We start from the raw sequence: 14343 nt of genomic DNA, 5'->3' as shown, positions 1-14343 counted from the left end.
CTGAAGGGAACAAATGTAGGCCTATTGACATTTTATTTTGTTGTTTTTTAGATTACTTCTGATGAGGCATAGAGACTTTGACTTATTTGATAGAATATAGTTGACTAAAGAGCCATTGTTTTGTGAGAAAGGATGTTGCTCTGCTTTTGTAGCCTATAAAAGGTCTATTTAAATACCATATTAATATAGCCTAAATAATTCATTTTTAATCAAATGCTTCCTAAAATTCATCTTTTTGGGGTCCCAGTAAAGGAGGAAGATGCTGTATGTAATTAAAACACCAGGCTTGCTTTCTCAGCCAGCATATCGGGGTCAGTGTACAGTATGATAACAGAACTGAATCTATGACATACATTTTTTTCCCCCAGTCATCTTTGTGTGGGGCCTAATTGGGGCCTAATTGAGGCCAACTTTTGTTATTTGTCAGATTCTGCCCTAATTAGCCCATATTATTGTGTCCTACCAAATTTTAGGGAAACCTTGTGACTTGATTTCTCAGCCACTTTCATAAAGTAAACTGATCATGGAAATTTTTACTTGTAAAGTTTGTCAGAGCTATGTCGCAAAGTTTGAAGTCATTTCATCTAAACAGGAAAAAAAAATAACTCTAATATTCCAATATGCTTCTCTGACAAAGTAGTTTAAACTTAGACTGCAAGACATTGTTTATTTGTCACAACAACATGGTCTCCATGTTGAAATGAAGCAGAGTAACATACCTTCAACAGTTTGACTATTGTCCCTACAACTAAATAAGAGATGTGTGGCTAAAATGCATGCATTAGTTGGATTTTGAAAACACATACTGCATGTTGCCTTGTCTGACCTATCAGTCCCATCTATCCTGTCTGAGGACATTTTCATGCCCAGAAGGGGGCAGTGTTACACTGCACTGCTAGAGACTGTTTCACCACTAACCCAACCTGTGGTCAAATGCATTAACAATACATGCAAACAGACGTGCTACTATAATTTCCATGCAGAAGTATGTAGCATCCATTACTTGTACTATCTATTATTATTATTATTATTATTATTATTATTATTATTATTATTATTATTATTATTATTATTATTACTATAATATATATAACTTCTTATAGGTCTATGTTATCAGAAGATCCAACCTCTTATGATATTGTACTTTGTTTTGACTGAGTAAAGCATGATATAAAATACTCTGGGCAGAGGCAGTATTTAAAGACACAGACATGGAAATATGAATGAGGGGTGTGCCATATCATATCGTTTTACCAGAATAACATTTTTAATATTATATGATATGAAAAAAATCATATTGTGATAATGGAAATATTCTGACTTGTTGACGTAATTGCCTGTTAATTTGGCAACTGTAGATGTGCACTTTGTTGTACATTTATATTTTATACAGAATCTGAATCTCACTCTGAGTTACTGTTGTTTACAGACTAAAAAACAGAGATAATTTTTTTACTGAATATTTGAAGGCAACCTGTTAATGTTAATGCTGACATATAACACTATAACACTTATGTTGTTGCAATTGTATGTACTTGTAATTAATAATAAAATATTGTTAAGTATTTTGTCATATCATCAAGAATATTATTATTATTAAGGATATACTCTGAAATATTGTGATATTTTTTTTAGGGCCATATCGCCCAGCCCTACTAATAATTTACTCTATCACTCCGAATAATTTTGTCTGCAGTTTAACGACTGAAAGAAAATGGCTTTCATAACCTGAATTTAGCCAAACAAGTGTTTTTAGGGCTATAGCCAGATCAAGGATGTTTAAAAAACACCACATTGTGTCACATTTTGTGACTTCACCATTTATTTACCACACCTATTATGAATTATGATATTATCATTTTGAATGCATTGATCGTTTAACGATTTTAAAACAAGCCCTCAAATATTCACCTTTTCAGATTCACATATCTTCATGGAATCTGTGTCACTATCAATGAAAACAAAAAAAAGTGTACTATGTTTTTGATGCATATAGTTTAAAACAAAATAGACATGTACCATCTATATACAGTAGACTCACTTTTCACGATTTCATTTTTCAGCTATTTCCATTGTTTCCTGTGAGGATGTGTGGCTGCATGCAGACATCCTGCCTGTCTGTGAAGGTAACCCGAGAGGTCAGGATTAGCTCGTCTTTAGTGAAATCATTTAGAAATGATTTGACTGTATCAGATTTCAGCTGCACCCTGATAGACTGATATGATAAGATGTATAGATGTAAGATGTGATCAATTGTCACTGTTATCTGTTCAAGAATGACCTGTATACATTCATTCACTGTTGACAACCTCAGTCACATGCATGACTTGTTGAAAACAGCGTTCTGAATATGGAGACATAAACAGCACATGCATGTGAGATAATCAATCAGTTCTAAAAGGACTGAAAATGGGAGGGTACAGAGAGTATTTACAGTTTTACAGTTGTATTAAAATAACTTTTAAAATTATATTTAAATAAAATTGTCCAGAAAATGTCATCAAAGAGGTTAGTTGGAATATACCATGAAGATAAAATTGAAAATAGTGTGACAAGATAAGTACTTGTTTATCATTTTAATTGGAAAATCATGTAGAAGATGACTATAACATTATATGCTTAGCTAACTAATTAAGCTCCTCATCCCAGATGGACAGGTTTAGTAAAGTATGTTCCTGCATATTAATAGTTATAGTATTAATAGCTTTTTATTATTATTATCTGTACAAACAGGAAGTAGGAAAACTATCCATCACTGTGCATGGCATCATCTTCCTGTGTTTGTGACTGTGTGTCGCCTCCTGACATGTTTACAGTGCTGTGGATCTCGGCCTCGTGCTCTCTGGCTTTGGCCCTCAGCTTGGCGATGCTGCACGTGCGGAGCTCCTCTGAGCTTGGCCCCTCCGGCCTCTCCCACTTCCCCGGCCTCTGGGTTACAGGCTGCATGCGCACGCTCAGCGCAGTGCCCGCCGCTTTTGTCCATGGATAGTTTTCTCCTTCCTGCCGTCTCTCCCAGTGCTCGCCGTCAGAACCTTCTGTCTGCTGTTTTAAACTCCTGCTCGCTTTCTCAGACGTTTCATCATTGTCTCTTTTTACATAAGGCCCTGCAAGCTGGCCCTGGAGCTTCAGTTGCCGCCTCATCTTGGCACGGCGGTTTTGAAACCAAACCTGAAAAGTGAAATGAAGGAGTACTCAATATAAATGATATGCAAGTATAAATAAATAAACAAATACATTTGTAATGTAACAACTTGTAACAGTTTCAAAATGACAAAAAAAATGTTTTGCTCAAATTTAAGCTTCAAAGTTGAACAACCTTTATCCACACTATTTGACCACTTTTTCAGCACATTTTAGGATATGGTCCCATTTTAAGCCAACTGAGTTTTAGGTTGTTGTAATAACTTTGACTGCTGAAGCTTCATATTGGTCTCAGCTGAAATTTGGAAAGCACTTTTGCAAGTACTGAAAATTTCGGCCTCCATCTCTTACAGTGTAGCCGTGTTACTAAGGAATCTCTTTGCGGCCAGCACAGACAAGCGGCACAAGTACAGAAATCAATGACTGTTTCAATATACTTTATTCTTTATACTTTATACTCTAAATTTGAGTATATTTTTAAGGCAGACTTGAAAAAATATGAACCTATACTTTAAAGCTACATTGCATTTATACTGACAAAAATATACATTTTTTAGACAGCCTTTCTTTGCTGTAAAATGATGCATCTCCCTGGAATTCAGCATCACATTTTTGGTATTGTTGAAAATGTTAACATCTTGAATAGAATTAAGAAATGTGTGTGGATTTAAATAATGTTTATCTCTCAGCACTAGTTGGTACTGATGCACCTGCAAACGAGTTTGTAGGGCTGAAGAGCTTTATTTGCACACTGTACATCAAAATTAATATCAGTGAGTTGAATGAGTATGAAGCGAACATTTCCAGAAGAAGTTCAGTGTACTACCAATTACCTGTACTCTGGCCTCGATGAGGTCCAGTCTGAGGGCCAAGGCTTCCCTCATGAAGATGTCTGGGTAGTGGGTGGTCTCGAAGGCCTTCTCCAGCTCCTCCAGCTGCCAGCTGCTGTAGTTGGCCCGTGCACGACGCTGCTTCACTGGCCTCTGTTCATCTGGAAAGCACAGCGAAAGCACCAATTACACAATCGCCAACGGGTGACAAGGAACTAATGGCTCTAGATTGGATAATTAGCACAGCGATCATTAGGCCCACTTTAACACTGCTTGATAATTGATTGTTAGTTACGAGCTGTTAGTCAATATTTTGTAAACATTTACACTGCAATCAGATGGTGCTCACTGACTGTCTTAGAGACTGTGGTCAAACTGTGCCAGTTTGGCTGTGCATTATCTCCACAAGTCCTGTATTTTCTGCCCCTTTTTGGCCACAACAGCTGTTATTTTGAACTCACCTATGCCCTCTGTGAGTGGCCCCATCCCGACTGCCTGTGTTGCCAGGAGAAAAGCTTCCTTGCAAGGCTCTGGCTGCAGATAATTCCTCAAGGATTCATAGCTGATAAAGGGCCCCGGGATCAGAATCTGAGGTTGAGAGCCCAGTCTGGTTGGGAATGCAGGGAAAAAGTGAGCTGCAGGTGATTGGAAAACTGCAGGCAGGAGAGTAGATACCAGTTGCCCTGGGCCAAACATGTCCATGCTGTTAGTAGTCCAATATTAAGTGTCAGTCCACTGAAAAGGGCCAGGTTGACTCCTACAGGGATGCTGACGGAATGGTTAAATGCATCCCAAAGTCCATGAAGGTTAGAATAGAAAACAGTGATGGTCCACTACATGTATCTGTCCAGTTGGTTGGTAAAGCTGCTGCATGTGGCTGAGGGGCTCAACAGGTATGCAGGTTGTCTGAAGAGTAAAGGTAATGCTTGAGTAGTGGAGGTGGTCTCACTTTAGTTTTCTGTGCTTCTCCTCCAAATCCTCTCCCCCGCCTTTCCCAGTCACATGACCTCCAAACACACAGCAGGGCTTGGTTTTCAGGACGGAGGTGAAAATGCAACCTGTGATTCATCTCAGTGGATTATCAGTATTACTCCATCAATGTTTGCTGTATTTGTCATTACTTTTCCAAAAGCAATCTGTTTCTCACATTTTAGTGGAAGGGTATGTGTCCCCTGGATTTTTCTCTCTCTCTCTGCCTACCTGGGACAAGTTGCAACATCTTTGGCTTCTGAAATTTCAATCAGTGAGATGGACAGGAGCTCAGTGTGTGGAAACTCAGATGTGTATGCATATTTAGACACGTTTGCCTTAAAAGATTTGCACAACTCTTATCTGGTCTGTTTAACTGTTGTCAAATATAATAAGAACAAATTACTGCAAAGGAGCCATAATCAAAACACAAGTTGTTAAGTCCTGAGGGATGAAAACAAGCACAAAAGCAGCAGACCCTGAACAACAGGTTCCAGGATAAACACACTCCTGACAGTGAAGAGACAAACCTGAAAGCTCATTTGCTGAATGTTTATAATCCCTCCTAGTACTTTGTGTTTACTCTATTGTTGATTTAATTAAAAAAAAAAAATTCTAAAGTTGGGTTGTTTATTTTCCACATCGCCAAGACAGAATGTGCAAAAATAATGATGCCTGGGAACTTAACGAGTAGTGGCAGCGTACACACACAAATCCCTTCTTTACATGAGAGTAGAAATGTACTAATGAAATATTAAACGAGGTAAACCAGGTGGAATGAAAATGTGACACCTGTGAGAATAACAAACACCTAAATTATTGTGCCTAACTACTACAGTGGTACAAATGTGCCTTTTGCATGGCATAGTTTTCAATCCTTATAAGACTTACGATCATACATTTATGTCATCTTTATATTTGAAACTTTGACAACATATAGTCCCTTATTTATGGATTTCTGGAAAAGGCAGCCACTGGCTGCCATATTTGTTTGGATAAGGAAAATGAATTGCTACTTGAGAATTGGGTTAAAATTACTGTATTTATTTATGTATATATTTTTTTTACATACACATGGTCTGATATAGTCCGATATCTTGTTAAATGGCCTTCTTAGTTTTTGTCTGAATGCAGCATTCACAGTATTGTTATTTGATTCTTCCGTATGACTTTTGGTCGCCTACTACTTGCTACTGCATACTTTCAGCTACGAAAACCATTCAAATATCAAAATGTTTAGCTCTTTAAGGACATTTGTGCTTGTATTCTACTTTTTTCTACCATTATACTTTTTAAAATATTAAGTCTTTTTTCTTTTATGTTGAAAGTCAATGGAGCAATCTTCAGATCCTCTTCAGGCTTCTTCTCTAGCACCAGCAATTAGAGACTGCACACTCTCACCCTGGGTTCGATCCCCAGTCCGGGCTGGGCCATTTGTGTATTTTTGACATACTACACTATGACTTTTTATCTCTTTTTTTACATACTATACTATGCTATGACTTTTTTCGACATACTATACTATTATGTTTTATCACTTTTTTCGACATACATTACTATGATTATTTTTGACATACTATACTATGACTTTTTGATGACTTTTTTTCGACATGCTATACTATGACTTTTTTATGACATACTATACTCTGACTATTTTTGACATACTAAACTATGGCTTTTTTATGACTTTTTTTCAACATACTACAACACACTTTTTTAACATACTATACTGTACTAGTATACTATTACGTTGTATCACTTTTTTCGACATACAATACTATGACTTTTATCACTTTTTTCGACTTACTTTACTATGACTGTTTTTGTCCTACTATACTATGACTTTTTATGACTTTTTTTTCGACATAATATACTATGACTTTTTATCACTATTTTTGATATACTATACTATGTCTTGTTATAAATTTTTTGACATACTATAGTAAGACTTTTATCTCTTTTGTTATGACTATTTTGACATACTGTACTTTGACTTTTTAATGACTTTTTAGACATACTTACATACTTTGTTAACTTACTTTTCATCATTTTTTCGACATACTATACAATGATTACTTTGACATACTATACTATTACTTTTTATCACTTTTTTGACATACTATACTATTAATTTTTTTGACATGACTTTCTTATTACTTTTTGACATACTATGCTATGACTTTTTATCACTTTTTTCGACATGCTATACTATGACTTTATCTGTTTTTTGACATACTATACTATGACTTTTTTTTGACATACTGTATAATGACTTTATTATCACTTTTGTCAACATACTATACTGTAACTATTGTTGACATATTATGCTATGACTTTTTTATGACTTTTTTGACATACTATACTATGGCTTTTTTTCAACATACTATATAATGACTTTATTATCACTTTTTTCGACACACTATACTATGACTTTATCTCTTTTTTTCAACATACTATACAATGATTACTTTGACATACTATACTGTCTTTTTTATCACTTTTTTACATACTATACTATGACTTTCCGACATACTATACTATGACTTTTTCATGACTATTTTATGAAATACTATACTATGACTTTATCTCTTTTTTCAACACGCTATACTATGACTTTATCTCTTTTTTCAATATACTATACAATGATTACTTTGACATACTATACTTTGACTTTTTTATGACTTTGTGATATACTATACTATTACTTTTTATCACTTTTTTCGACATACTATAATAACTATAATAACTATTGTTGACATAATATACTATGCGTTTTTTTATGACTTATGACAGTATAGTATGACTTTTTTATCTCTTTTTTCAACATACTATACTATGACTATTTTGACATACTACACTTTGACTTTTTTTTTTGAGTTTTTTTAGACATACTGTTACTTGTTATCAATTTTTTTGACTACTATACTATGACTTTTTTTATCACTTTTTTTGACATACTGGACTGTTACTACTATAGTATGACGTTTTATCTCTTTTTTCGACATACTATATGATGACTATCTTGACATACTATTCTTTGACTTTTATATCATTTTTTTCGACATACTACACTATGACTTTTTTTGACAAACTATACTATGACTTTTTATCACTTTTTTGACATACTACACTATAACTATTTTTGACATACTATACTAAAGCTATTTTCAACATACTATGTTATCACCTTTTTTCGACATACTATATACTATGACTTTTTTTTACTTTTTTTTTGACATACTATACTATGACCTTTTTATCTCTTTTTTCGACATACTATACTATGTCTATTTTAGACACCAAACTGTGACTTTTTATTACTTTTTTTTTACATACTATGGTATGACTTTTATATCTCTTTTTACGACATACTATACTATGACTATTTTGACATACTACACTTTGACTTTTTTATCACTTTTTTAGACATACTATACTGTTATCAATTTTTTTGACTACTATACTATAGCTTTTTTGACATACTAGATGGTTACTACTATACTATGACTTTTTATCACTTTTTTCGACACACTATACTTTGACTATTTTTGACCTTCTTTAATAGGACTTTTTTATCACTTTTTTCGGCATACTATACTATGACTATTTTTGACATACTATACTATGACTTTTTTATTTTTTTTCTTCAACATACTATACTATGACTTTTAGACATAGTATACGATTACTTTTTATCACTTTTTTGACATACTATACCATGACCTTTTTCGACATGACGTTACTATCACTTTTTTCAACATTCTATACTATGACTTTTTTATCACTTTTTTCGACATGCTATACTATGAGAATTTTTGACATACTATACTGTGAATTTATCACTTTTTTTGACATACTATAAAATTACGTTTTTGACATACTATACTATGACTTGTATCTCTTTTTTCGACATACTATACTATGACTTTTAGACACAGTATATGATTACTTTTTATCACTTTTTTGACATACTATATTATGACTTTTTTATCTCTTTTATTCGACATTCTATACCATGACGTTTTTGACATACTATACTATGACTTGTATCTCTTTTTTCGACATACTATACTATGACTATTTTTACATACTGTACTTTTACTTTTTTGATAAACTATACTATGACTTTTTTGTCACTTTCTTCGACATACTATACTATGACTATTGTTGACATACTACACTATGACTTTTTCATGAATTTTTTGACATACTATATTATGACTTTTTTATCACTTTCTTTGACATACTATTCTTTGACTTTTTTCGATTCACTATACTATGACTTTATTATCATTTTTTTCGACATACTATACTTTGACTTATTTATCACTTTTTTTGGCATGCTATACTATGACAATTTTCGACATACTATACTATGACTATCACTTTATTTGACATACTTTAAAAAAAATGTATTTTTTATTTTTCTTGAACAATCAACAGCATGTTTTAAAAACAAAACAAAATAAAAACACAAAAACACAAACATAGACAAATCAATCACAATTTAATAAAGAACTAAAACAAGGATAAGTGTTCGAGAAGGAGAAGGCGGAAGCATGTTTACAAAATCCTAAACCTACTTTGCAATATAATATAATTACAAAACTAAAACGATATGCATACATGAAATTTTAGGTCATACAATACAACAATACACAACATACAACAATACAATTACATTACCATTCATTTCCTATGTTTAGGTCTCTTCCTTTTTATATTGGTCAAGTATTGTTTTCTTTATTCTATTTTTGAACTGTATAATATGTTTGATTTTATTGTTTAGTCCATTCCATAAGGTCACCCCACAAACTGTGCTATGACTATTTTTATCTCTTTATCCGCAATACTATCACTTTTTTTAACATTCTACATTTGGTGGCTCAGTGGTTAGCATTGTTTCAACTACACCAACAAGTAGGCAGTACAGACTTTGATCCTTGGTTCGATACCCTGTCCTGACTGGGCCTTTACTATGAGAATTTTTGACATACTATACTATGACTTTTTATGACTTTTTTACATACTATACTATGACTTTTAGACACAGTATACAATTACTTTTTATCACTTTTTTGACATACTATACTATGACTTTTTTTATCTCTTTTATTCAACATACTATACCATGACTTTTTTGACATACTATACTATGACTTTTTTATGACTTTTTGACATACTGTAACTGTACTATTACTTTTTAATCTCTTTTTTCGACATACTATACTAGGACTATTTTTACATACTGTACTTTTACTTTTTTGATAAACTATACTATTACTTTATATGACTTTTTTGACATACTATACTATGACTTTTTTATCACCTTCTTCGACATACTATAGTATGACTATTTTTACATACTGTACTTTTTTATCTAATTTTTCAACATACTATACTATTACTTGATATGACTTTTTTCAACATACTATACTATGACTATTGTTGACATACTATAATATGACTTTTTTATGACTTTTTTGACATACTATACTATGACTTTTTTATCACTTTCTTTGACATACTATTCTTTGACTTTTTTTGATTCACTATACTATGACTTTATTATAATTTTTTTCAACATACTATACTTTGACTTATTTATCACTTTTTTTGACATGCTATACTATGACTTTTTTCGACATACTTTTTAAAAAAATTTTAATTTTAATTTTAATTTTTCTTGAACAATCAACAGCATGTTTTAAAAACAAAACAAAATAAAAACACAAACATAGACAAATCAATCACAATTTAACAAAGAACAAAAACGAGGATAAGTTCGAGAAGGAAAAGGCGGAAGCATAATGTTTACAAAATCCTGAACCTACTTTGCAATATAATATAATTACAAAACCAAAACGATATGCATACATGACATTTTAGGTCATACAATACCTTTCACAATACACAACATACAACAATAAAATTACATTACCATTCATTTCCTATGTTTAGGTCTCTTCCTTTTTATATTGGTCAAGTATTGTTTTCTTTATTCTATTTTTTAACTGTATAATATTATGTTTGATATGATTGTTTAGTCCATTTCATAAGGTCACCCCACAAACTGTGCTATGACTATTTTTTATCTCTTTATCCGCAATACTATTGACATACTATACTAAGACTTTTTTTTATCACTGTTTTCAACATACTTCACTATGATTTTTAATGACTTTTTCGGCATTTTTTTAATAGGACAGCTCAGATATGAAAGGGGGAATGACATGCAGCAAAGGGCCACAATTGAACCGGCGGTCGCTGCGGCAAGGACTGAGCCTCTGTACAGTGGGCACCTGCTCTACCAGGTGAGCTAGCTTTTAATCACTTCATTTGACATACTATACTATAACTTTTATCAATATACTATACTATGACTTTTTTCAACATATACTATTACTTTTTTTGACATACTATACTATGACTTTTTAATCACTTTTTTCGGCATGCTATACTATGAGAATTTTTGACATACTATACTGTGACTTTTTATGACTTTTTTACATACTATACTATGACTTTTAGACACAGTATACGATTACTTTTTATCACTTTTTTGACATACTATACTATGACTTTTTTATCTCTTTTATTCGACATACTATACTATGACTGTATCTTTTTTCAAAATACTATACTATGACTTTTTAATGGCTTTTTTCGACATACTATGCTATGACTATTGTCGACATACTATTCTATGACTTTTTTATAGATTTTTTGTGTTATTTGTGTTATACTATACTATATACTATATGATTTTTTTCAACATACTATACTATGATTTTTTAGTGACTTTTTTTCGACATAATATACTGTGACTTTTTAAGAGGACAGCTCAGATATGAAAGGGGGAATGACATGCAGCAAAGGGCCGCAGGTCGGAACTGGCGGCCGCTGCGGCAAGGACTGAGCCTCTGTACATTGAAGTGCTACCATGTGAGCTAGTTTTTAATCACTTCTTTTGGAATACTATACTATAACTTTAATCAATATACAATACTATTACTTTTTTATTCACTTCACTATCACTTTTTTCGTCATACTATACTATCACTTTTTTCGACATACTGTACTATGACTGTTTCATCACTTTTTTTCGACATACTATGCGTATAGTATAGTATGCTATTTACGTACCTATACTATACTTTATTAACGTACTTTACTTCGTTGCACGGTGGCTCAGTGGTTAGCATTGCTCCAACTACACCAGCAAGTTAGCAGTTGACTGTAGACTGTGACCCTTGGTGCGATACCTAGTCCAGGCTCTTATAAATTTTTATTTGACCCAACTTATTCATTACTCTTTCAGTTACTTCCTCATCCAAATTAAAGCTGGCAATTCAGTTTAGCATCGGCTTTTACATAAACTTTCATACCACTTTGGTATAATTTGTTTTTTTTAAGACAGTGTAAAAAACTTGGTGCTAGTTTGGTACAGACCGAAATTTAAATAAAATTAAACTGTCAACTCAACATATTGAACTTGTAAAACTATAATACCACTTTCTGAAACCAACTGGCGTGAGGTTGCTAGATTGACTTTCAGTGTAACAATACACTGAAACAGTATAAAAACATTCACTGTCAGATGTTTGGACTTAGTCTTCATGTTTTATCCTGTGTTTGTTATTAACTGATATACTGCAATAATTAGGGGTGATGATGTATTCTTACCATCGTTGTAAAGTATCTAGACAGTAGTCAAAGTGTTAACACTTACAGAATTTTTCCATCTCAGATCAAACCATACACATCAACACATTAACAGCCAAGACAGGAAGATTATTAACACTTTTTTTCTGTGAGCAAGGCAGCTGTAGCTTACTGTTGATAGATCTCTGATGAGATGATCGCCAGCACTGTCTATGTGAATTAAACACAGGTGTGTCAATTAATCTGAATATACATATCACCTAACAACACATCTAGCTAACTGCTCATCAGCTCAGATGGTGGTGAAAACATTCAGCTGTCAGTGTTGTCACGGCTGAACTGGATGGCTGAGGCAGCTTTGATCAGCCCGGGACCTCTGCAGCCGGCAGCTGGTCGGAGCCGAGGTGAGTCACAGGATGGTCATTCCTCTGCGAGCAGCAAGGACTGCAACTCCCTCACCTGTGGCCCTTTCATCTGCACCTGTTCAAACACTAAATTAATGCCTTAGTGGAGGCAGTGAAGAAATCAGTATTATGGTTTGACCGATTTGGATTTCTTTAAAGCTCATGTTGAGACTGAAAGACAATATTTAGTTAAATATATGTTTTTACGTCAAAAGAATTTCAAATATTCCCAATTTCACCCATAATTTGATTCCTGACACAAAACAATTCTGTAACAGCATTAGGAACATCATGGGACACTTAGACTCTCCAGTGAAATTTTACTAAAAAAACATTTTTATAAGGTAGCCATATCCCGTCTATATAATTAGAAGGTATATTGAATAAAAAAAATAATTTAGACTCTACATTACTTTAATGTAGGTGCATCAATGGGCGATATAACCAGCTGATTAAAAACAACTTTAGTGTGTATGCATGTGCATGTGCGTGTGCGTGTGCGTGTGCGTGTGCGTGTGCGTGTGCGACAGACAGACAGGCAGAGATTAAAAGAAATCATTTCTTGGGATTGCAAGTTCTGTAGGGAAAAAAGCAAAATAGATTAAAAGTGTCTACTTTGAGCTGTGGCTAAATAAACACTGTGTGTGATTGGACTGACGACTGAATAGCTATCTCCGTTTGTCCCTGGCACACAGGTAGTTAAAGGGATTTCTGGTCTGTCTGAAAGTAGACCCCCTTTTCCCAACCCCCCAAACTACTGTTTGTCTGTGCCTGGGTCCTTTAATGCCCATTGATCCAGATAATCAGGGACAAAATTGGTGAAAAACCGGTGGGGGAGGTTCTGACAGTAGTTGCTCATAATTGAAGGAGGCATTAAGACAACAATAGTAATGGCTTATGCCAGGCCTTATTGGTGTCTCAGGTATCTCTAGCTCCCTGGACGACAAGGCAACACTGGAGATTCACAGCTGAAATGGGAATCATCGTATCATTAGCAGACCTTCAACTGCAGGGACAGAATGTGCGTTATCCTTGGGTTTAGTAAGCCACCAATGGGATGCCCTTCAGATGGCTTTAATTTGAAATGGAATTGTTTGAGCTTGCATTCATTCATTGCAAAGTAGAGGGAAAGGGACATCTGAAATCCTCCTCCTTTCAATTTGAAAACACTTTAGTCACCTTAAAATAAAAAATGTGTTTTGCTTAATGTTGCTTCACTTGGATTTTTGGCAGAATGATGTATGTGCAGACAATAGAAGGCTGTTTTCACATGTATGTGCTGAAGAGGGAACATTTTTCTGTGCTTAAATCTGAGTTTAAGACGTGTGACACTA

General features: G+C 33.6%; 1 protein-coding gene across 1 annotated transcript; it reads right to left on the bottom strand.

The window, feature by feature from the left end:
* Nucleotides 1-2631: 2631 nt before the first annotated feature.
* Nucleotides 2632-4919, bottom strand: si:dkey-43p13.5 (visual system homeobox 2). Its single transcript, XM_031312852.2, has 3 exons — nt 4433-4919; nt 3975-4132; nt 2632-3168 (listed from the first exon to the last, which is right to left on the bottom strand). The coding sequence occupies exons 1-3, from the start codon at nt 4671-4673 to the stop codon at nt 2746-2748; spliced, it is 822 nt and encodes a 273-aa protein (XP_031168712.2). The 5' UTR covers nt 4674-4919; the 3' UTR covers nt 2632-2745.
* Between the last annotated feature and the right edge of the window lie 9424 nt (nt 4920-14343).

This window comes from Sander lucioperca, chromosome 21 (assembly GCF_008315115.2).
Source record: "Sander lucioperca isolate FBNREF2018 chromosome 21, SLUC_FBN_1.2, whole genome shotgun sequence".
NCBI lineage: Eukaryota > Metazoa > Chordata > Actinopteri > Perciformes > Percidae > Sander > Sander lucioperca.
The sequence above is the reverse complement of the archived record's forward strand: the minus strand, read 5'-3'. Positions and strand labels throughout refer to the sequence as shown.